Genomic DNA, 23,833 nt, shown 5'->3' on the forward strand with positions numbered 1-23,833 from the left:
CACTCAGTGACACTGAGGGAGAGGAGGGCCAGGCTTTACCTGACTCACCATCTACCCAGATGAGCATTTCTCTGAAAAGCCTTGTCCTGAAGTAAGGACACAGGATAAGTCTGCAGAGATGGCTGCCAGAGTGAGCCTTGTTTGGCAAGATTCTGTGGCTTGCACTGGCAATGCTGATCTTGGCCAAGGTGAAGATACTCAATAAATATCTCTGCATGTCTTGGTCAAACACCTGTGACTGGTTCCTCTATTGACACAAACTAATGGGGCTTCACTGCTCACAGTAAAACACTCCTCTGAATGCCATCTAGTAAAAATTAATAGAGTGCTTTATTGAAAACAGTGAAATTTTTACTTGAAAAAATACCAGAGAGATTAGCAGAATCCTAATATTCACTATAGTAATAAAATAGTTAGGGTTTTTTTTTTTGTATGGTTTTGTTAGCACAAAAAGCTTCCTGTCTATATTTGCATCTTTCTGTTAGTTTTATATTTTTTTCTTTTCCTTTCAGAATTTTTTTTTTTCAGGCAAAAAATGTTACACCCAGAGGCCTCTATTATGTCATCTGCTCTGTGTCATCAGATCTCTTCATGGGCTGAAGTCATTATGACCTTTGGGGATCTGAGCACTCAGATCACGTTACAAATTTACTGCTGAAATGGAGGAATTCGATTTTCGCTTGGTTAATGCAGCGCTAAGCACTGCCACAAATCCTCTGCTGCCATCTTACGGCCACTGTATTTGTTTTGTATTTAGTAATAACTTGAGTTGCTTCTGAAGAGTTTGAAAATGCAAATTCCTTTCCTTCTGATTCCCTTCATACTAAACATTCACTTACAGGTCAAAGGGGAAAACCAGGGACATAATTTACAAATGGATTATATGCAGCTGAATTGGCATTTTAGTGGGGGTGTTTATCGTGACTGCCAAGCTCCCACGGGAGCCTGTCTCAGTTAATGTCTGTTTTATCTCTACGCAAACAGAGGTGGAGTTGCCTCTGAATAAATTCGTGAGCCGTCCTGTGGATCCACTTTTAGCAGTCTTTCTGAAATACAGCTCACGATAACAGAGAAATTCCAGGATGGAGAAGTAGGTAGTCTGCATCCATCACTTTGTATGGCACTTCAGGGCATCATCTGTCACCAGGAATGAAAGGAGCCCAGAATGAGACCTTTATGTCGCCTCTCACCTTATCTCAGCAACACTTTGCAGATGCTCTGTCCACAGGATCCAAGCAGCTTCACAAATGTCCCTTATCTCAGGGAATCACTCTGTATCTGGAGGTGCCTCCCTCACCCAGCCTATCATTATCAGGCCATGGAAAATGGGCTTCACTTTTCTGTAGTCAGAACCAAAGCCTTGACAGTTCTTGTCTCTTTCCATACAGAAGAGTTATCAAGAGGCCATGGGGCTCTGTGGGTGAATAACTCACTACCAGTATTGGGAAGGGTGTCTAGAAAGCAGCTGCTAGAGAAAGGTTTGTCTCAGCACAGAATGTGCATTTACACGCACTCATTTTGCCTGTGCCCAATGCAAACAGTCCAACAAGGTGCCACTCTGCAGTGGTGTAAGAGTAGGATTGGCAGCCCACGAGTAGAAACCAGAGGGTGATAAGGAGGAGGAGAGTTAGGTTATCACTTCTTCCAGATGGGATCCCAACCTACCCTGCATTTCTGTGATGGCTTTATCAGAGCCAATTTCTTTAAAAGGGCTTTTAAAACTCTTAGCCAGGGAGTAGCTACCCTGACACATCACTCCTCAGGAGAAGTGCCTTAGAATTCTACAAGCCACAGTTTTCTTCCTTTTTGCAAGAATAACACCAAATACCTCGGAATTAAAAGAACTATCAAGGTGATGGACACTCAGGCCAGCTGAGGTTGGTGCAACAAAACACTTTCTTATGGATTTTTGGCGCATTTCTACCAGTAAATTGTCTGCTTGGATTGATTAATGACTTCTGAATTGCAGCGAGAATTCGGCGAATGATCTCTGGTTGAAGAACAGCCACCAAAACCTGAGTGCAAATTACAACCTGCAGAATTTTCCAGTTCAAAGAAAAACAGAAACAAACAGGTGCAAATTACCTTTCCTTAAAAAAAGATGTTCTTTACAGTGTCTTGGGTGGACTCTGGGAAGCTTGTGACACTGGGCAGCTCCCTATTGCTGATCTTCTCACAGATACTGATAAAAGAGGTAAATATTGCTCTTTATTTGAAATAATGAAATTGCTTATGCCACAGAAATATTATCTTTTTTTTCCATTTGAAACAAGTTCTTTGAGGAGTTTCGGGTTTGATTTTAACTTTTCTGGTTTCAATTCCTCTGTTCCATTTCTTACCTGTCTTAATTTGTTTTAGCTACTTGGTTGGAATTTTCTTCTTGTTGCAGCCAGATTATTTCATAGAGTGTTTGTGAGTAGATTTCATGGAATCTTTCCTTTTCCAGCCTGTTTAAACTGACCAATGCTCCTGGGGATTCTAATGTGGCACATTCATATCAAATAAGAACTCTGTTATCCTGACTATTATTTGGCTGTGGTGGTGTAGAGACAATAACCTGATGTTGCTCAGGAAGGTCTTGCTAAAGATTTGCTACCTGCCTTGCTTGTTCTGCCAATAATGACAAAGAGGTGAGGAAAGGGTAGAGAAAAACTTGATTTGCATCCACAAAGATACACAAGACATTCACACCTCTGATGCTAATCTTAATTTGCTTTTATGTTGCAGGCTATGTCCACCACCCCGATGGATATGGCTCTGCATTCCTTTGATGACCAGTATCTGGGATGCAGAGAGGAGATGATGAAAGAACTGGAGCAAGGAGACTATTTTCAAAAGGAAATAGCTGCTAAAAAGGACTACTTTCATCTCTGGAAGAAGGCTCAGAAGGCTTTGCTAAAGAGCCCTGTAGGACTCCTGAGGGGGATGCGTGACAGCCATGCCATAGTCCTCATGGTTTACACCATGAACTCCTCCCTGCACTCGCAGCTGAACTGGGCTACATCTACAGCAGGAATCTCTCCAGAGCACTACAGACACAACTTCAGTTTTAAATATTTCCACTTCTACCTAACAACTGCTCTCCAGATACTGAAGGAGTGGCAGAGCAGCATGGGGGAACCTAAGTGCTACCAGGTGCACAGGGGTGTAAAGGACTTATATATAGAGGCCAAGATAGGCAGCAGGGTGCGATTTGGCCGTTTCACTTCTACCTCCCTCCTCAGGAATAAAGCCCAGAAGTTTGGGAATGAAACTTTGTTTACAGTGACCACTTGCCTGGGAGCAGCTTTGCAAGGCTTTTCTCACCACACATATGAGAAGGAAGTCCTCATTCCCCCTTACGAGATATTTCTCGTCAAAAGCTTCTTTCAGACCCAGCAGGGTAACCGGCTGCGTCTGCATTCTGTGGGGAGCTGCAGCAAGTACCAGTGCCAGCTGGTGGAAGGTATTGTATTCAGGCTCTCATGCAAGGGGGGCACAGTCTGGACTCCAATTCCCCCAGGCAGCCCCTACCAGCTGCACCTACACGGGGCCACACTCAAGGCCAAACCTGTATCTTGCCGGCTGTGTTTGCCTATGAGAACCTCAAGACCCAGCTTTTACCTCTTTGCTGTGAAACCTGGGACAACCTCACAGCTCACTAAAGATGAATCAACAGCAGGTCTCGAGGTTCTTTGCAGAATCCATTTATCTCATGTATTGTTGCAAGGACCCACGCCTTTGGGTCCCCAGCATTCTTATTGCAAGAGTGGGTGAGGTTTGCTTGAGCCAATTAATCTGTGCTGCTGTCTCTCAATGCTGCTACACTTCAAGCCCCAGGACTATTCCAGGTTTTGATCCATTACTGACTACTCTGGCAAGCTACTACTTCTACACTTACTGTGGGCAAGCTGAGAGAAGTGCAAACAAAGCTATTGACACTTTAGCAGTGATCTCTCCCTGAGGCAGAAGGGAGAAAAGGTATCCTTTGACAAAGAACACACTGAGATTCCTGATTACAGAGAGAACTCTATGCTAAAATACCTCATGGGGCCTGTTTCACATCCTTACCTTTCTATGAGTCTACCACCAGTCCAGGACTCTTGCTTTTGTCTCTTTGTACAGTAGTGTGTCAATGCAATCTTTGAGCTCAAAACAGTCATTTAAGAATGAAGGTTTGTGCATCCAAAGCCAAAATAATAGATGGAGTTGAGAAAATGGCCTTTGTGGGCAACGGTTGTGTTAGCAAAAGCAAAAAGCTTTAGGCAGCGAATAGGTGTCTAAATGACTGCTCTCTGTGCTTTCTTTCAGCTTCAAGAAGCAAGAACAGTGGTTATACCGCACTCGCCTCTGCCATTCTCCCCAGTGTGCTTGCCGTTTCCCTGTGCTTGGCCCACAGTCTCTGATTCTCTGGCTGCATCCAGATATGTGCACTTGAATAGCAGGCAAGAAGCCTCCGGAGTTCCTACTGCTACGGAAGGCTCAATCTTCCTTTTGCTTTCAGCTACAACTCTCCAGCTAAGACCGGAACATTCAGCTTGGTTCATCAAAACAGACATTCCCTGGACCCATTCAGATAGGAAGAAAGTTATCTGTGGCCTTTCTGAAGACTAGATCAGGGATAACCTTCACTGTAGATAGCTTTGTCCTGAGGCATTCAGAAAAGAAGGGGCACAGGGACATTGGACTCTTTACAGATCTCTTAATATCTTTATTTTTAGTGGGAGTGTGTCTGTGGGATGTGGAAGGCACCATGGCAGTAAAATCAAGCGGGTAACTGGGCAGCTGTGCTTATCTCCTTTGAGTATAGGGAAAGTTGGTCCCGAGATGTGCATCGAGGAGTTCGATTTTTGTATTGGTTGAAGAGACAGAGAAGTACATTAAGTTGTGCAGATTCTGGCAGACCCTGAGCAGCCTTTCTTTGCCACTCTTAAAACCAAGATGGACTAACATTTCTTTGAAACCTGAAATCAGTTTCCAGAACGTGACATACAGGCAGTTGCCAGCCTATTCTCTTAAAACTGGAAGGAAGGGGAGAGGAGGAAGAAAATGAGATGAATCTGAGTAAACATCACACAATAGAATTAATGACAGGCAGGCAGGCACAGGATGCAGCTGAAGCCCAGCCTCCAGATCCCTAACTCATCACATGCTGCTGGAAAATACCAGGCGAGCAGAGGGGAAAGAGGCTGAAGTTCCAATCCCATACACATTTCAACAGGAGCATTCAGACCAAATCAGGTAGGCAGTGTAAATGTTTAATTAAAAAAGTTTCTGTGGTAAATCTCCCTGGAGCTGGAGAAATAAAAATACAGAAAGATATGTGGCCTGCCTAATTCTAGAAGGAAAATATTAAATGAAAGTGTTAATGTGAAGAGTAAGAAGTAATTTTAGCATTAGGAGATATAAAATCTAGAAAAGCTATAAGAAACCAAAATAATCATATGTAAAGAACAGATTCTAAAAGTCTTCTCCACAGCTGTCTAGTATGTAAAAATGTTTGTTAAAGCTCATCCCTTTTAAAACAATTTGTCTTCTCAGTTTCTACCAATAAGGGAAAACAAATGACTTTACAACAAAACACCACTGGAGTGGAAAGGTTTTAGTATCATATTGAGTCAGAGGGCAAGCCAGGAACATCCCTGAAGCAGGATTGATATGAAATCATAGCCTGCATTATCATGGCTTTATATTTCCTAAAAATCACAACCCTTTACTGTATATGTATTTTGGTCCCTACAGCTTGTATAAGAAGATGCATTAAAGAGTTTATTCTCTTGGCAGAGATACAAAAAAAAAAATATTGGTGAAAAAAACTTTTCAGACTGGCTTGTATTTCAACACTGAGATTAAAAGTTGGCAGGGGGTTGTGGAAATCATTCTGGTTTTCTACTGTGACCTTGTGGGGGAGGGTGTGTTTAGTAAAATACAGCTGGGTCAGTGTCAGATGATTTGCAGCTAACAGATAGTGCAAGAACTACAAAGGGCTAAAATGGCACAAAGGTATCTTTTTAAGAAGAAAAATCTGGGTAGTCCCCTACACATAACTATTTGCAGCTCTAACTGTGATATGCAGGCACCAATAGCAAGAAGAGGTTTATCTTAGAAAAATGCAAAGCACTGCACAAAAGTGCCCCAGATTTGCAATAAGAGAACATAAAAAGTACCAACAAAGAAACGAATCATCCAACTCATTCATAGTTTGCCCCCATAGCAAAATGTTTGCATTTAAGTTGAAATAATGCTAAAGAATTTTCACTTTGCAGCTGGTGATAGGTTAAGGGGAAGTGACAGTGTTGATCACAGAATCTTATTTATGAGGAATAACTCCATGATCACTGTTAACTCAGTCTCTTTGGACTCTCTGTGTTGGCATGCAGTTTATGAAGAAATAAATATCATGGAAGGATAGAGATGTGTGTAAGGTGATACAAGTTAGGATGGGGTTATTATAGACAATTTTACTACTCACTATGAATTCCCAAGGGTAAGCTTCTTAGTATAAGTACAGACTGCTTATATAGCAACATTTTCCCTTGAATGTTGGAAGAAAAAAGCTATACTGGCATAAAATACCCTTATTATGACACAAACCATATCCACCAACCATCATGGTTGCTGAAAAATTGGATGCCACTAAATGGAAAAAATAGGCTGATGCAAAAGAGTGCCTGGAACAACCCTTTAATCTTTAAGCCACATTTTAAATTTTGCTGATTAGATGAGATTGTTCCATTTTTTAGTGAACTAGTTCAGCTTCTATCATCTTCAGTTTCCAAGGTTCAGTTTCAATTTCAATCTTCAGTTGCCAGTGACCCACATCCATTTTACCAATCTGCTCATTACACATTTGTTAGTTATTTCTGTTGCCCTGAGCATACTCAATGTCTTATAAGGTCCTTTTCCAATCATTAAGCAAGGATCCAAAACAAGAATTAAGATTTCTACATTTCCAAGCTATGACTTAGGATTTGACCTGCTCAGTATGAAAAGAACCAGTGGGGCAGAAACAAAGCACATTTCACTGCACTTTAAGGGCTATGGTTTTGGGTGTTAAACAGAGTAAGAAATTTCTTTTCTCTCTTGAGGTAGCTTATTTCTGAAGAATGGCATTGAGTGACCTCCTTTACCCAGATAATCCCAAGAGAAAGCAAGAACTGATTCATCTGCATCAGGAATTGCTTGACTGCATGTCCGCAAATTTCCATGCAACAAACGAGCTGGTTGGTGTGCTGAATGAACACCTGGGCTGTACTATTGCCCCCATCAAAATGAGAGAGAGCAGTACAGTCAAGGAAAACTGTGAGATTATCATTCAAGTGATGAGTGCAATTCAGCATCAGGTGCAGAAGATCGATAGTGACATGAAGGAAAAGCTTGAGCCAGTGCTGTACCAGAAGCTATATGATATCAAAGAGCCTGAGCTGGAGAAAATTGCAATAGCCCAGAGAGTTTTTTCCATTATTTTTGGAGAAGCAACTTCAACAGCTGCAATGGTGGCTATCAAACTTCTTGGCTCCGATCATTTAACTCTCACTGTGAGCAAGCTCATCAGTCTCCTTGCACAGATTGGGGCATCTGTTCTTGGGGGAGTTAGTATTACCATTATTGGGCTTGGCCTTGAAATGATTCTCCATGCCATCCTGGGAGCTGTGGAGAGGAGTCAGCTTCTGACAGCTGTGAGAAGCTACGAGAAGCACCTGGCTGAGTTTAAAGCAGCCTCAGAAAAGTACCAGCATGCCATCCATGAGGTAACTTCTTTGGTGAGACAGCAAGTTCAATAAATGGAGTTGTCTCTTCTGTGAGAGCACCTGGAAGCAGCTATGCCTGCAGAAACTTTGTGGATTCATTATGACAAATGAAATACTGATGGCTTTTTATTTTCTTATTTGTGGCAGCAGAACAAGAAAAGTAACAATTAAGGAAGTTGACACTGAAATACTGAACTTAATAGAGACACTGAAATTAATAGAGAACTGGTTTACAGGTATTTTGGGGTGAGGGGCAATGCCTCAAATACTTTGCACCTTTCCTTAAGCTTATTTTCTGGGAAGCATTGTAGGTAATGAACTGTAATTCATACTAGAGAAAGTAATACAGACTGCTGGAGTGGTAGTGGTGAGAAGTGTGTTTCTATATCAAAGATGACAACACAATAGGAGCAAACAATTTCAACAAGGCAATTCATGCCAGCATCTGGAGGCTTTATGAAGACATCTGTGGTTGCTAAACTCTTAGTGTGGATTAGTGCTAAATCCGATAGACTGAATTCCCTGTTCATTACAAGGACTAGCTGAAGCATATTTAACTGCTATTTCCTGCCCTCCTAAGGAGCCGGCCAGAGATCTTCTTTAAATAAACTCTAATCCCAGTAGATTGGCAGACAAAACAAGCCTGGACCTACATGCAAACACACACAACCTTGCTCAACAACTGAGAGAAACCAGCTGCTGCATTCCAGGTGTGCCTGGCCATGAATAACCTCTTATGCTTGTAATGCTCTGCTCCTGCCAACCCACATATAAAAATTTCTGTGCAAAGTTGCTCTTTTGTTGATTGAAGTGGGATTATACACATATACAAGTGCTTGTAGGATTGCAGCCCTAAAGTTATTTCCAAGTGCTTTACCCGACCCCACCAATGCGGGACTGCCATGAATGTGCTGATTCTGCATTTCACAATATGCTACCAATTGTCCTTATTTTTCAGATTTTAAAACCAAAGCTGGAAGCAAGAACATTATTTGTATTGTCTTGCTCTGATTTGCTGTGGATTTTTTTTCTTGATCTTATTTAAAAAAAGTAATTTAATAAAAATGCACATGAGTATTGGAAGACCTCTTTTTTTTGTTTCTTCTTTTTTTTTTTTTTTTTTTTTTTGGTCTGAAAACCAATCTTAAATGAAGTAATAAAGAAATATTAAAAGATTGATTATACATGCAATTCATAATTTTTTTAAACTTCGTGATAGACCAATCTAGTTGGGTTGTGCATAGGTTCCTTTTTAGTACCTGCTTCCCCCATACTAAAACCATGTCCAAATTCATACATGCTTACTAATATTTTGTTGAGTTTTTATTCTCCTTTACTTCTGTTCTCACTTTAATATTTTCTGACTCCTCTTCCTCTTTATGCACAAAAGCCACTAGATGGCAATGAAAATGCTGGTACTCAACAGCTCTGCCAAGTCATCAGGGAAAAAGCCCAGGGTTCATAGAAGCATAGATGGGTGCCAGGGACTGAGAAACCAGCTGCAGGCTGGGCTATGTGAGTCAGGAAAGGCAAAAAGCACTGCCTTGCCTACATGAGGTACTGTAGTGGATGACGTGGTGACCTAAGGCATCACTTCTCCAAGATGTAACATCTCTTGTCTCCTGACACAAGTGGCACTCAGTTTAGAGGCACTTGTACAGAGGCAAGAGACTGTCAATCAGTAGAACAGCAATATCTGTGTCTGAGAGGTAGGAGTTACTGGCTCCTGTTTTCTGTGTGCAAATGTACACTCTAAACTAAGAATTAAAATCAGCTCTTTGAGAGATTGCCAAACACTGCTGTATGAGAAAAGTGGAGTCAAATAAAAACAAATCTGTTGTATTTTTCAAGCAATTTGCCCACATGCTCTTGAATGCAAATGCTAAGCAGCATCAGGGCAAGTGAAGTATGCAGTGAGGAACACAGAGATATACAATTGATACTCGCCTCTAGGTATATCCTGGTGGATTTAAAGGAAAGTGAATTTCCCCACAACAGATTTAATTCCTGCTCTCTCCAATCTTCTGGCCAGTCTTACATTTGGCACTCCAAAGATGTCATAACCAGTCTGATGATGTTTCCCCTCTGGACTCATTCAAGCTGCCTCTCAGTGTGACAGAAGTACCAAGTGAAAATTATGAGAGGACTACTGTCCTCCAAATCAGCAGACACTGCTGGGAGAAAGCAGTCAGGGCTGAGGCAGTACCACTGTCCCTGCTGAGCCCAGTATTGCCAGGACAGAAGACCCCAGGCCTGGTGAGACGCAGTTAATCTTTGAAGACTCAGCCATCCCCTTCTACAGTAACATAGCACCTGACAGGGATGTGTGTGGTGACAGCTTTCCATCACATCCTCTTGAGCATTCTGCCTTTGCTCAAGCTGTCACCCTGGGCAAAGGACTAAGAATTAAAACTGTGATATATGTGCTCCAAATAAGAACAAAAAACTGCAAATGAGTCCAAACCAGTCTAAGCTGCTTCCAAACCTATGCAGGAAAACAGTACGGTTGCAACCAAAATCCGCCCAGCTGAATGCTCTTTCTGGTGACAAGAATAATACAAGGAGAACATGCCAAAGACACACGAAGTGGGGATGACCACGCTGTGCACGCGGTAAGCAAGACTCCCTAGGCACTGAGATCTCCTGAAGACTTGGCTCTGAGGATGCTCCTTGACTTTGACTTTGTGCAGTTCGTGACTAAATGCTGGCATTAATGTGATGTATAGCTTACAGTATTTTACCCATCCCGCAGTGATCCTTACAAATTAGCCAACTGAGTCTCCATTACTTGCAAAACTCTAACAACATTGCGTTGCATGGTATGTTCACCAGGAGCAGGGAGTCAAGAAATCCTGCCCAGAGATTTGACCACCTCTGCTCCCAGATGCCACCTGTGCAGAGAAAAATTTCCTTCCTACATCTCCTCCCCAACATGTTAGTTCTTTAAGCCTGCACCCATATTTTATAGCTTGCACATTGATGCTTCATGCATCTTCATCCTGGCTCTCCGTGTGCTGTGGATGTTCGCTGGAAATCATACTTTGGACAATGACACAAACCAGCTCCCATCAGGTGTTCACCAGCCCCGTCAGTTCACCACAGTGGGGGCTGTAGGAAGACACGAGTAACAGAGTAGCTTCTGTGTTTCCCGATGGCATCAAATTATCTCCCCCGTTTTCTGTACATTTGAGCTGCCCGATGAACGTCATCCAGTCACTTTTCTCCCTGGAAGAGCCGCCGGCGCAGGAGCCCAGCAGAGGGATCCCAGCCTCGCTCACGGGGAACAGCGCTGCCGTGAGGCCAAGCTTAAAATAAACCACGGAACAGACCTGAGGCTGTCCCCCTGCTCCCGCAGCGCTTTGCATTTATTCCCCATGGACAGAGGCTTCCCACACTCCCCTCGGCTCTACCTTGCTTCAGGGCACGGGGAGCATTTTGGGGGATCTCCCCCGGAGAGCGTGGGGGAGCGGAGGCCGCGTTGGCCGCGCTGGACGCCCTATTTTCAGCACTGGCCGTACGGGCACATCCCTCCCGAACCGCGTGTGTCCAGCCGCTCCCAGAGCCCGCCCGGGCCAGCTGGGCGCTGGTATCTATCTCCCGGTCTCCATCCTTCTCTATCCCTGCCTCTATCCCTGTTCCGGCCTGGCCCCATTTCCGCCCCTCATTCCCGCCCTCCCCCAGTCCCGACCATAGAGTTGGAGCCTCCGAGGGGGAGCGAGGGGCGACGGAACCATCGAGCTGGGGCCGCCCCTTCCGGAGCGCGGCTCCGCGCCGCCACTCGGTGCCGGTTGCAAGATGGCGGCGGGGCCGCAGCGGCGGGCGCGGGGCTGAGCGAGGCCGCGGCAGCCGGAGCGGCCGGGCCCGGCCGGGCGGAGGGGTGAGAGGGGCGCGGCGGGGCTGGGCTGCGAGGAGAGGAGAGGCGAGGAGAAGGCTGCAGTTCGCGCTGCCTCATGTTCTTCCTCCTTCCATCGGGCGGGAATAGGAGGGGGGGCTTTCTGCTCCGTTCCCATGTGGCCAAAAGAATAATGAATGTAGTGCTTGATTTATTATATTTGCTTTTCACCTTCGGCCGTTAACTTGTTGCGTTGAAACTCTATAGTCTGGGTCCTTGGAAGATGTGATATCGACGTTTCGGTAGTTTGTTCTCTTTCCCTTTAGCCTTTAAATATTAGAAATACAAGAAATACAGGGTGTAAATGTAGCTCCTACCTCTGTTTGGTGAGCTTCCCACCTAAAGAAGCGATAGTGTCTTGCAAAAGAAAAAAAACAAAGCTACCCCAGTGTTTTGGCTGGGAGGTAGGTTTGGAGGGGGAGGGAGAAAAGAAACATCCCTGGCTGTAGTTTGGACCCTTACGCCGTCATCTGTAAGCTGAAGAAGTGTCTAAAGACAGGAAATAATTTATTGTAGAATAATCCTACACTTGCTTATACGATGGGTGCTGGGGAGAGATATCAGGGGCAGTTAGATGTCTGAGGAGGAGATTTGTGGGGAAATATTTGAAACAGAGGAAGGTGAAAAATGGAAAACACTTATGAGAGTGAATGAGAAGCTAAACTCTGATACCCTCTTAGAAAAACAGATTATGTATTTCTCCCTGCCATGAACTCCTCAAGAGTGTAAGCACAAAGCTTCTTCGTTTGAGTTGTGTGAATAATAACAAACTCATCTATTAGTTTAAAATTATAACTTATTAAAGTAGTAGTAAGTAGGTGCTTAGTTAAATAGTAGTACTTTGAGTAGGGCAATTTTGATATGGGTGCTGAGCTCATAGTCAGGTTTGATGACCTTAATGGTATTTGAGCTCTTTGAGGGAGAAACTTGCTGACAGAAGAGAAACAAGCATCCTCAAGCTACCAGTGTGTAGGACCTGAATCCATGTCATCTTTTCCAGGTGCCTCCCTCTTTTTTAAGTTTTGTTTTTTGAGACAGAAGAAAAAAAAAAAGATCAAAATGGGGCGGAGATCTACATCATCCACCAAGAGTGGGAAGTTTATGAATCCCACGGATCAGGCCCGTAAGTATCCATAAAAGCTAAGCAGGTGGGAATGAGGAGTGCCTCATTTGTGAATCCTCACTTGTGGATCAGAACTGAGTTTCTCTAACTTGAAAAATATTATCTCAGTTTTGTCTGGGAAAGCTGCTTGCTTTCATGCTCTTGCTTCTCTTAAGTATTTACCTCTTGTTTTTCCACTGGTTATCAGCGTTGGAAGGCCTTTGTACTTAGCTGCTGGATAAACTGCAGGCTGCTTCCTGGGACAGAGTTAATCTGTCCGAGGCAGGAATTAGAGGAACATGTCAAATTTTGCAGGTGCTCTGGTTAGATGGAGGAGTTGTCTTACTGTTTTTTTTTTTTCTAGTTTTGGTAACGTGCCAGGTGTTATCAATGCTCAGCAAATAAAGAAAATCCGGACTCCCACCATGGATATGCTTTATTTCAGAGGCATTCTCAAAGCCTACATATTTTTGAAGTGTTTTATCTGATAACTATTTCAGCTTCTACGCAGCAATGTTTTAATGATTGCACCTATCACTATGGTTTGGGTACCTATTGTTCTTTTTTGTATGGAAAAAGCCCTGCTTCTGGAGACATGAAGACTTCAGTATCCTTTTTTTTTTTTTTCTGTATAAAATACAAGAAATAGAAATCTAGTTCATGCTGTATTTCTTTTTCACTGGGAAGCTGAGTTACAGTAAGTGTGTAAAATGAGTGAGCTGTTGAGAAACAGCCGTAGTCTTAATGAAGAAAAGGTTCTTTGTTAATTTGATTTTGTTTTTCAAGCTGTTGTTTTGTTTTTCTTTTCCCCTCTAGGGAAGGAAGCTCGGAAAAGGGAACTAAAGAAGGTAAATAAGGATACTAGGGAATATTTAATTGGCATTTCCTATACAATGTATCATGTGTGTGATTGTAAAGGGCCATGAATAGACTGGATATTTTGGTTGATATCTTAAGACTGACTTTGGAAATACTATCCGAGCATGTAGTTTAAAAAAACATAGAAGTCTCGTTTGGAGTAAACATATCCTCAGTTGTTTTTTAACTTGTAATTATTTTTGAAACATTGCTGGAAGTACTTAATAATAAAAAAATCCCAAAACAATAAAGCAAAGAAGCAAGCAACAAACCAAATTAAAAAAAAATCCAAACAAATAAAGCAGCCAAGACTCACACACTTCTTAGTGTGTTTTACTGTATTTTGTCAGTTAGTTATTGTGTTGATTTTGTGTGCCTTAGTTGGAGTGAAGGAATGATAGTAGCATTTGCAATTACCAAGATAGTGGAATTAAAATTACCGGAAGTTATAACTACATTTGCTGCTGATTTGTGCCATGGTGAACATTTTCAGGGCATTCTGAGGTGTGCTTTTTTTCTTCAGTCTGGAAATACTGAGAAAGGGGTAACAGATGTTTTGTGTCTTTCTACTGTGAAACTTTTCTATCTGCTGATCTCTAATCTTAGAACAAAAAGCAACGGATGATGGTACGAGCAGCTGTACTGAAGATGAAAGATCCAAAGCAGATTATCCGGGACATGGAAAAATTGGATGAGATGGGTGAGTGAGAGGTACCAGGTGCTGGACTTGGGCAGGGGTTTATGTAGATGCACAGTGTAGTTTTACCAGCCAGCAGGGGAGACTGAAATAGAGTAATCTTTTCTCCTTTCCTGTTACAAGGGGAGATTCTGGGAATATCTGGGGATATGATTTGAGGTGTTGTGGTGCCATCAAAGAGGACTTTTTTCTCAGAAGATAATTGATGAGAAGAATGAGTAGTGTGTGTTTGTGCTGCTAATGTAGAGTTCAAGGGGAGGGATTGTCATAAGGCTGAAGAATTCCTGAAACAGGGATTGGAACTTGCTTTGAAATAGTTTCATTCATCATAGTTGTGCAGTAGAGTAATTTGCAATTTTTTGGGTCATTTTTTTGCTGTCTTGAAACAGAGTTTAATCCAGTACAGCAGCCACAACTTAATGAAAAAGTGCTGAAGGATAAACGCAAAAAGCTCCGTGAGACTTTTGAACGCATCTTGCGGCTCTATGAGAAGGAAAATCCTGACATCTATAAAGAACTGCGCAAGTTGGAAGTGGAGTACGAGCAGAAGAGAGCACAACTCAGCCAGTATTTTGATGCTGTCAAGGTAATGCTTACTGTATTTCAGTCTCGTTACTGTGGTAGTGCATTCCCTTAGGTGTGACAGTTACAGAGGAAGGGAGATTTATATGAGTTCAGCGTCACGTGGTCCATATGAAATATTAATTTGCATAGTGCCTCAAATCAGAGCATTTCAGCAAGGACAGTGTGGTGGTTGTCAGGTCACTGTTCTTCTCTGATACTCTGATCTCATTCGACATGAAAGGAGAAAAGGGAAATTTGTGTTGCAAATCAACAATATCAGCCTTTTGTTTTCTGTATTAAAGAGAGAGCAAGCCTGTGACTATGCAATTGATACTTCTTGAATTTCTGCTAAATCTCTTGCTGGAAATAATGAGAATCCTTTGGCATTCCTTTAAAGATCTTAAAAATATTTCTCCCTACTATACAACACAGTGTTGTGCAAATGCAAGGATCTGCAAGACTACTTCATTTTTTTTCTTTCCTTCGGAACATGCGGCAGTATGTGACTTGAATACTTAAAAGCACAGGCGTACTTGTCTGCAGCCTCTTCATTTTGTAGAGTGAAGGTCTAAAAGAAGATGGAAACCTGAATGAGTTGTGACTGAAATACTAAGGCTTTTCATGGATGTGTTGCAAGTGCTTTAGTTTGCATTGAAAGCTTTTACTGTTGACACTTTCCCAGATTTCTGTTATGGGCTGCTGCAAGATAACACACTCTAAGAGCAGACACATTTGATAAGTGGTGGCAGGTTCCATACATTCTGTACTTTAGAAAGTAATGAGTTTGTGCACTAGTTTCTGTGGGTCTCTGGGAGTAACCAATTCTCTTTTTTTTTTCCCCTCCCTTTCAGAATGCTCAGCATGTTGAAGTAGAGAGTATCCCCTTACCAGATATGCCTCATGCTCCCTCCAACATCCTCATACAGGACATTCCCCTTCCAGGGGCCCAACCACCTTCTATCCTCAAGAAGACATCAGCATATGGGTAAGTGGAAAAGAAACTTATAGGGAAAGTAAAAAGGAAGCACTCATATTACGGGGGAGGAGCTAGGGGTAGAAGAAGAGGTAATATTGACTCGTAGATGTCAGGAATTCTGTGCAAGTGAACTTTGCTTTCTTTTAACCAAACCCTTTTTAATCTATCCCCACTATTACAGCTTTTTGTTAAAATTTCTTTGAGTGATACATTATGCCTTCTAGTTTTTGTCTTTTTCATATCAGGAAAACTTAGAGCCCTACTGTTTTGAATATAAATGCCCCTTAAATGGCTGTATGTGTGTTCTTTTGTCCAGCTGGCATATTCAGTGTATATGAATAGTTCATATAAACTCCTAGTTTACTTGGTTTTGTTTTGGTTTTTTTTTCATTCTAGTGCTAGATTTTTTCTGTTTCTTTCTGAATAGCCTTCTGTTTTCACCAGCTCTGTGATTATTTCATTCTTCTTCTGTGATAGGATTCAATAGCTATTTTTTTCAGTATTGTCTTCAGTTGCTTTCTGAGGAGCTTTTGTCTGATCTTCTGCAGTCATATCTTTGTAGGAGGTTGTAAACTCTTTGTGTCAAATCTATGCTTTTTAAATGTTCATGTTTCTTTTTAGAAGTCTACATAAGCAGTGGTGAGAGAAGGCTAAATAATTCTACTAAAGGCATGTTTGCTTTAATTGTATTCGTACATTTCTCATATCCTTTCTTATTTCCAGACCACCAGTTCGGTCCATTTCTGTGCTTCCTCCTCCTGGGCTTGGTGTTCCACGTTTACCTCCAGGCAGGAAACCCCCTGGACCTCCACCAGGGCCACCCCCACCTCAGGTCCTGCAGATGTATGGCCGTAAAGTGGGTTTCAACTTGGACGTGGCTCCTCGAAGGCGAGAGGAGGAGATTTCTTACAGTTCTGAAGCAGGTAAGGACTTTCCTATTCCTCTCTGGGGTTTTCCTGTATAGGTGGTAGTGCTGTGAATACAGTGTGCCCTAGACAAAGTGTTCTCTGGGCCATATGAATGTTAGCACTACTTGAAGCACTCTTAATAAGTGATTGTTCCTCTGAGGTAATTCAGATGTATTCAAAATATCTGCTACTTTGCTACCAGCTGTATTTTTAAATGGTGAAACTTTAATTACATGTCTCAGATACTTTTTTTTGTTAGGTTTGACAGATTAGTTTTTTTGGATGAACCCTTAACAGTGCTGAAATATTGTTCATGTTATCCCTTCAAAAAACCCAATCGCTCTTAGAGAAATCTTCTATTTAAAAACCCATCAAATAAGCACCCCCAAACCTAAACCACAACAAAACCTGCAACCAGCCCTGAGTATGCATATGCTAGAACATAGGTCCTCTCTTTCATACAGTTGCTGTAAGAAACTCTTGTGACTAGGTGGATTAGCTTTATTTCATGCCAGAAGGCATCAAAATATTTCAGTGGTGGGCAATTGCTGAATAGAAATTAATGAATGAGTTGCAGTAGCAGTTGCCTTCACTTTTTTGCTGTGCAAATTGATCAGCAGGTTAATAGGAAATTTTACAGATTTTTCCAGAATATCCTTTAATAATATGTGTCATAAAGTAAAAGGATGACAGTTTGTCCATGCTGTTGCTAAGGGGAATAGTATGACTGTAAATATACACTGGTGTGAAAGAATATTTTGTATTTGGAGGTCATGCATTTCCTAATACTTTGCTTTCTGCAGGACAGCGAGGCCATGATGATGACATGTCCAGCACTAGCGAAGATGAAGGTTATCCTGAAGATATGGATCAAGATAAGCACGACGAGAGCAGCGATGACAGTGACAGTGATAGGTCAGATGCAGACAGTGAAGGAGAGGACTTCCTGCATCGTGATAATGACAAGGAGAGGGAAGGTGGAGAAGAAAAGAAATCAGGTATGAAGGGGAAATGAGAGTCTAGGGGTTGATTTTTCAAAAGAAAAACACTGCTTGATAACGTTGAGGATGCGTGTCTAATTTATTTATTCAATTATGTTCTAACTCACCTAAATTCCAGCTAAAAGGATTTTTATTAATAAATGGCTCAGAAGGAGGCTATCTAGAAGTGAAGCAACTTTCAGATAAACATTTTTTCTTAAAAGTTTTATTTGCTTATAGCTCACAAGCATTTTTCACCTGAATCATTGCATTAGTAAGATGCCCTACAAAGTTAAGCCTCAATGTGAAACATGCTCACTTGCTTGGGGGAGACCTATTGGTAGAGAATACTAATTTAGCAAAACTTCAAACAATCAGAAACACTGTCTGGGTTTGGAAAACAGGTGTCTGCTAAGGAAGGCAGGAGTCTGTCTTGAAACGGACAATGTAAACCCCCTCCTTCGAAATTATTATAATTTTGAAATTAAGGAGCTCTCAGGCAAAGATATGGAAATAGGAATAACAGTTCTTTACTAGGAAAATTAAAATAAAAATACAGTAAAACCAAAAACCAAAACGCTGACAGAGTCAGAATACAACCCGACACCCCATCAGTCAGGGTGTTGGTAGCAGTCCCATTAAATGGTGGCTGCAGTCCTCCTGGATGACAGATGTGGTTCAGTTGAAGCAGTGCTCCTGTAAAAGGGTGCAGGTTTCCTCCGAAGGTCCAGTGATGATGTGGAAAGGTCTGTTTTTTCCCCTGGAATCCAGTGGAAAAAGGCTGCTCTGATGTTCCAAATTTCAGATTTCATCCAGGTAGGACATGCTTGGCTCCTTTCCCTGTGTGGAGCCTCTCAATGGACAATGGGATGATGTAATTTTATCAGTCATGCAATGGGACTCAATGGCCCATTAACAGAAGGTACCTCCCTGGAGGAAGGATAGATCATGGAAATGATAAAGATGACTGCCCCACCTGATTTTAACAGATGGTCGATTAACAGAAGATATTCCCCCCAGAGATAGGGATCACTGTCCCAGCTGACTTCAACAGATGGTGATACAATACATACTTTTGGTTACATCCTGTATTGCAAGACAAACACCAACGTTAATTGTTATCTAAGGAGTATCATTATTTTAGACTGATATGCTATCTATACCAGGTATCAATGTAGCTATCTGATTTTTCTTATTTTCTTCTCACCTCCTGTCGCCTTTATCCATACCCTGCTTTCCCCAGGTCACAGTGTCCGGTTTGCAGACATGCCTGGGAAGTCACGAAAGAAGAAAAAGAACATGAAAGAGCTGACTCCACTCCAGGCCATGATGTTACGAATGGCAGGTAAGTAAGGTGGATATCATATGTGATGATATGCCATTATGCTTGCAGTTAAGGTCTTTGTGGGCAGCTTACTTTGCACAGTTTTTATTATACAGAGTAAATATTTTACTGTCATAATGTGGGCTCTGCTGAGAGTATCAGCTCTCGTTAGGTATTTGAGTTATAGTTTGGTTGCTTTTTTTCCCTTTTGTTTGGGGTTGTGTTTTTTTTTTTTTTTTTTTTTTTTTTTTGCTTTGTAGGTTCTTAATATTTATTTTTGTTTAAGTAATGTGTGTGTTTTGCATAGCAGAGTTGAAGTTAAGAGTAGCAATTTATTGTTTTTTTCCTTCTAAGCCTTTTCTTGCTTACTTTTTAAACAGTTGTTCAAATGAAATATGAATCTCTTGATGAAAGAGAAAGGGTAACATTGTCTATATGCTCAGCGTGTAACTTGTAAGGATTTGTACTCCCTGAAAATACCCTTCTGCTGAGATAAGTTAACCAATAAAACAAACTTTGTTTAAGAAGAAACTCCAGTATCTTTCAAAGGTGCAGGAGTTTCTTGGACTTGGGGATTATGCTTATTGCAGCATTGTGTTCCTTCTGTGTTCCAACCTCCTGTTGGCAAACCTCCCCACAAACTCCCTTAAGGCAGAGATTAAATAGCAGCAGTTTGGGTTGGTAGTGCAAGTTTCAGGTCCCAGAGGAACACAAAGCTCTTGTTGTCAGAGCTCTCTGTAGAACAGCAATGATTTTTATTTGTTTTCATTTTTTGTTTAACGGTAAAAAGTGGTCAGATTTCTCCTCTTCCAAGTAAGGTTTCTCTTTGTCTTGCTTCTTTTTATTTTGTTCTTTGTACTTAGTTTTCTCTGATGTTCACACAGATGTTATGCGTAGACAGATTTTATAAGTGTATCTCCATATCCAGGTCAGGAAATCCCAGAAGAAGGGAGAGAAGTGGAGGAATATTCAGAAGAAGAGGAAGAGGAGGAAGAGGACTCAGAGTCTGAAGACACATCACAGCAACAGCAGCAACAACAACTCAGTGAGGAAGCACTTGCAGAGACTGGATCATCTACTGCAACTTCCCAGGCACAGCAGCAGCAGCAGAGTTCACAGGCCGTGCCTCCAACTCAGATCCAGGCACCTCCCATGCCTGGGCCTCCTCCGCTGGGACCACCTCCAGCCCCTCCACTGAGGCCTCCAGGCCCACCCACCGGCCTTCCTCCTGGCCCTCCCCCAGGTGAATACTTGATTTACTCTGCTTTGAGGGATGCAGGCTCTCAGGCAGTGCTATCAGTTTGGGAGTTTGGAAGCTGCAGAATGTGTTGCAGATGGAGTATATGTACCCAGTTACTGAGACCTGGCTGTCGTCAGCCTACATCATCAGTGCTGTACTTTGAGGCATCAGGCTCCTGTAGCTGCAGCCTTCCTGATGGTTGTCTTTGTTAGAGCCACCACTGGAGACAGCAACAGAGCCAGTGTATGAAGTGGAGTAAAAGAGCAAAGGTACTTATTTTTAGGCCAGAAGAAAAATCAAATGCCATAGAGAAAGGTTTTTAGCTCTTCAAACTCTTGACAAACTCAGCTCAGAAGCTGTTACAGTTAGTACTTAATTATATGGGGAGGAGCCCTTTTTCCATGATACACTTGACTTTCATAAAGATGCTTTAACTGTATAAATCTGCCTCTGCTGGAGATTTTTATAAGTTCTGTTTAATCTGGCACCTAGGTAATACAGCTTTCATTCATATGTCGAAGATCTTTTATTCTTAGCTGTTGACATCATTGCTGGGATATATTTTTAACTGTGCATTCAATTTCTCTTTTGTTACATGAATGCTTTCAGGAGCTCCTCCGTTCTTGAGACCTCCCGGGTTACCAGGGCTGCGTGGGCCTTTGCCACGACTGCTGCCACCAGGTCCTCCCCCGGGGCGACCACCAGGTCCTCCCCCAGGCCCCCCACCAGGTCTGCCCCCAGGCCCTCCTCCACGTGGTCCTCCTCCTCGTCTGCCTCCTCCTGCCCCACCAGGTAAGGGCTTCTCTTTGTTTCAGTGCAGAGTCTCTTCTTGCTTTCTTTTCACAGTCTTGGCTGTGGTGATCAAGCCAGTGAGGTATAATTGGCTGCCACTTTGCCTTTGTTCCTGTCTGTGGCTTCATTGTGCTATGTTCTATTCCATTAGTCTGTGCAATAACAAGTCCTTTGCATAGTTTGGTAGCAAGAAATCTGCCCTCAAAAAGGGAATTTCAGAGTTTAAACTTTTGCTCTGCTGGACTCTTTCTGAACAGCCTCTGGGTGCTGTAGTGGTGTTTCACTAAATGAGTTGGAGATCTGAATATTTATTTTTTTGTGCCTGGGTCAGACATTTCTGATGACTGAAATTCCAGTGCGAAGGATTGTCTAGAAACTTTATTCTCAGATTATAACTTTAAATTTAAAAGGGAGCAATAAACAAGCTCCTGTGGCTTTCAGAGTCTGAAGAGCAGCATTTTCAACCCAGCATTTAGTGCCAATTTGAAAACTTTTTTTTTTTTTTTTAAAGCCAGTGCTACTGCATCTTGTTGGGGGTTGTTTTGTTTTGCTTTTTGTTCTTGGCATTCTGAGCCAAGAACAATTCTGCACTTTTTTGCTCAAATATTTTGAAATTCCCAGATGTGGAGACAGCTCATGCTTTCTTTTCTTCTTACAGGTATCCCTCCTCCTCGCCCAGGCATGTTACGGCCACCTCTGGTGCCTCCCTTAGGACCTGCCCCACCTGGGCTCTTCCCACCAGCTCCCATTCCAAATCCTGGGGTACTGAGCGCCCCCCCGAGCTTGATTCAGCGTCCCAAGGCGGATGACACCAGTGCGGCCACCATCGAGAAGAAAGCCACGGCCACCATCAGTGCCAAGCCGCAGATCACCAACCCCAAGGCGGAGATCACGCGCTTCGTGCCCACTGCCTTGCGAGTGCGCCGCGAGAATAAAGGGGCTTCCGCTGCCTCCCAGAGAAAACAAGATGATGAGCCTGCACTCCCGTTAACCAAAGCTGCCCCTAAGGCTGGATCATCTGCCCCTGTCTCTGTACAGACAAAGGATGATGTGTATGAAGCCTTCATGAAAGAAATGGAAGGTCTCCTGTGACCTGTCGTAGTCCTAGACAGCTTTCCTGCCCCTCTGACCACGAATCAGATCACTGTGGAGAGAGAAGAAGGGAAAGTCCTCCTGCAAGCAATGAAAGGGCATGACTGGAAATAGTTCCCTACCCACAGGTTAACTTGCCAGTGTGCTGTGAATAGAGACCGCTGCAGCCGAGGTGTGCCTGGGGACCTCCTTTCAGAGCCACCGTGTGCACTTAGTGAAAGGAAATTGCAGTAAAGAAGGCGATGCTGCTCCCCTCAAGTCCTCCCCTTTCTTTGGAGGGAGATGATGGTACTCTGGGGTCAGGGGTGACTATTCCCTGCCTGAATCCTTACACACCCTGAGTGCTCTGGCGAGGGTAGTGGAACAGGTTTTTAAGGAGCCAGAAAAGTGTTAGCAGCATTTCATACACAAATGGTTGTCCAGTTTTTATTTTCTGTATTTTTTTTTTTTCTGTAAATATTTTATAATCATGTTTTTTAGTTGCAGTGAGGTTGATCAGTCATCTTTCTTCCAGGGTAGTCAGGGAGGTAATTTGTTGCATATACTGTACACTGGAATTTTGCACCCTCTCCCCTTTATGGTCATCTTGATGGATTTTTGTTGGCTGGGGAAACTTCATTTTGTCTTGTGGAAGACAATAAATGTTCAGTGTATCAAAATACTGCTTTTCCTGTGGTTTGTGTAAAACTAGTGGGCAGGTGGAGAGGGGGGAGGGTTCTTTGCTCACCTTGGAAGATGATAGAGGCATTCAGAACCTCAGAAAAGAAAAGCAATAATCACATGGTAGATAACATATACTTACTTTTTCCCACTGAACTTCTGCTATATTCTTGTTTTTAAGTTCTTAAACATCCCTTTTAACCCTTATTGGTAGCTAGTAAAAACGTAAGTCCTCAAATACTGCTAATAATTGCAAGATAATTTATTTTATATACTCTGATTGGAAGGTTTGCTTCACAGGCTACTTTAAGTAAAAATTAGTAAACAATTCTAATGTTAAAAGACTGACTGATAACTGTACTTTTGGCTAATAATATTAAGATATCAGACTAGCAGGTACCTCAAACAATATATTTAGTTTAAGTTTCAGGCATAGCTGAATGCACCATGTTTTGAGGTTAAATCTGCTTTAAGGATACAAAGTTACTGGCTAATGGAATTTACACTTGAAAACTTTGAATCTGTTTTCACAAATTCTGGATACAATCAAAAGGTTTGCACAGCATTTCTCTAGACAGTAAAATTTATATAACCCCGCCCACCTGATGCATATTGTGTGATGTAATTTTACACAATCCTTGAAACACTAAAGTTCTTTCTTTATTAGGCAACTTGTAGAAGTTATCTGGCAACATCAGTTATGTTTACAGCAGTTGAGAAGATTCAGCCTGGAGACAGATAATTCAGCTTGAAAACACCAATATGAGTTTGATTACAACAATGCTGAAGTGATTTGTCTCTAGAATCAGAGAAACGTCTCGTATTACGTTCCCCTGTCTAGTTTCTACACGTATTAGTAGTGCTGGGGTGTAAATGCTCCTAGCGAAAGCGAAGATTCTCTTTCATCATAACAATAACTCATTTTTAAAGTAGCCCTGTAGTAGCATTTAGGTTTAAAATGTAGGATTATATCTAAACCGGCAGCGCTGGCATTTCGCGGGGGTTCCCCCCGTTGCGG

The 23,833-nt window shown here is 42.3% G+C and overlaps 3 protein-coding genes across 6 annotated transcripts; all 3 read left to right on the plus strand.

Moving 5' to 3' along the window:
* Positions 1-1,698: 1,698 nt before the first annotated feature.
* ART4 (ADP-ribosyltransferase 4 (inactive) (Dombrock blood group)) lies at positions 1,699-4,530 on the plus strand. 4 transcript variants are annotated; one of them, XM_088165137.1, is made up of 4 exons: positions 1,700-2,194; positions 2,447-2,630; positions 2,728-3,445; positions 4,291-4,530. In XM_088165137.1, the coding sequence occupies exons 3-4, from the start codon at positions 2,731-2,733 to the stop codon at positions 4,383-4,385; spliced, it is 810 nt and encodes a 269-aa protein (XP_088021263.1). In that variant the 5' UTR covers positions 1,700-2,194; positions 2,447-2,630; positions 2,728-2,730; the 3' UTR covers positions 4,386-4,530. The 4 variants fall into 4 exon arrangements, with proteins under 4 accessions (XP_088021264.1, XP_088021263.1, XP_088021262.1 ...); XM_088165136.1 differs by lacking the exon at positions 2,447-2,630 and having other exon boundaries at positions 1,701-1,877; positions 1,970-2,194; XM_014892419.2 differs by lacking the exon at positions 2,447-2,630 and having other exon boundaries at positions 1,701-1,877; positions 2,115-2,194.
* A 58-nt stretch (positions 4,531-4,588) lies between these two features.
* Positions 4,589-8,819, plus strand: SMCO3 (single-pass membrane protein with coiled-coil domains 3). The gene is made up of 2 exons (XM_014892422.2): positions 4,589-5,220; positions 7,072-8,819. Exon 2 carries the CDS (start codon positions 7,086-7,088, stop codon positions 7,761-7,763), a length of 678 nt encoding a protein of 225 aa, XP_014747908.1. The 5' UTR covers positions 4,589-5,220; positions 7,072-7,085; the 3' UTR covers positions 7,764-8,819.
* A 2,700-nt stretch (positions 8,820-11,519) lies between these two features.
* WBP11 (WW domain binding protein 11) lies at positions 11,520-22,814 on the plus strand. Its single transcript, XM_014892447.2, has 12 exons — positions 11,520-11,607; positions 12,623-12,745; positions 13,541-13,572; positions 14,189-14,282; positions 14,669-14,865; positions 15,695-15,828; positions 16,543-16,742; positions 17,531-17,725; positions 18,951-19,052; positions 19,960-20,274; positions 20,881-21,063; positions 21,722-22,814. Exons 2-12 carry the CDS (start codon positions 12,682-12,684, stop codon positions 22,153-22,155), a joined length of 1,950 nt encoding a protein of 649 aa, XP_014747933.1. The 5' UTR covers positions 11,520-11,607; positions 12,623-12,681; the 3' UTR covers positions 22,156-22,814.
* Positions 22,815-23,833: the final 1,019 nt, after the last annotated feature.

This window comes from Sturnus vulgaris, chromosome 5, assembly GCF_052056855.1.
Source record: "Sturnus vulgaris isolate bStuVul1 chromosome 5, bStuVul1.hap1, whole genome shotgun sequence".
Taxonomy (NCBI): Eukaryota; Metazoa; Chordata; class Aves; order Passeriformes; family Sturnidae; genus Sturnus; species Sturnus vulgaris.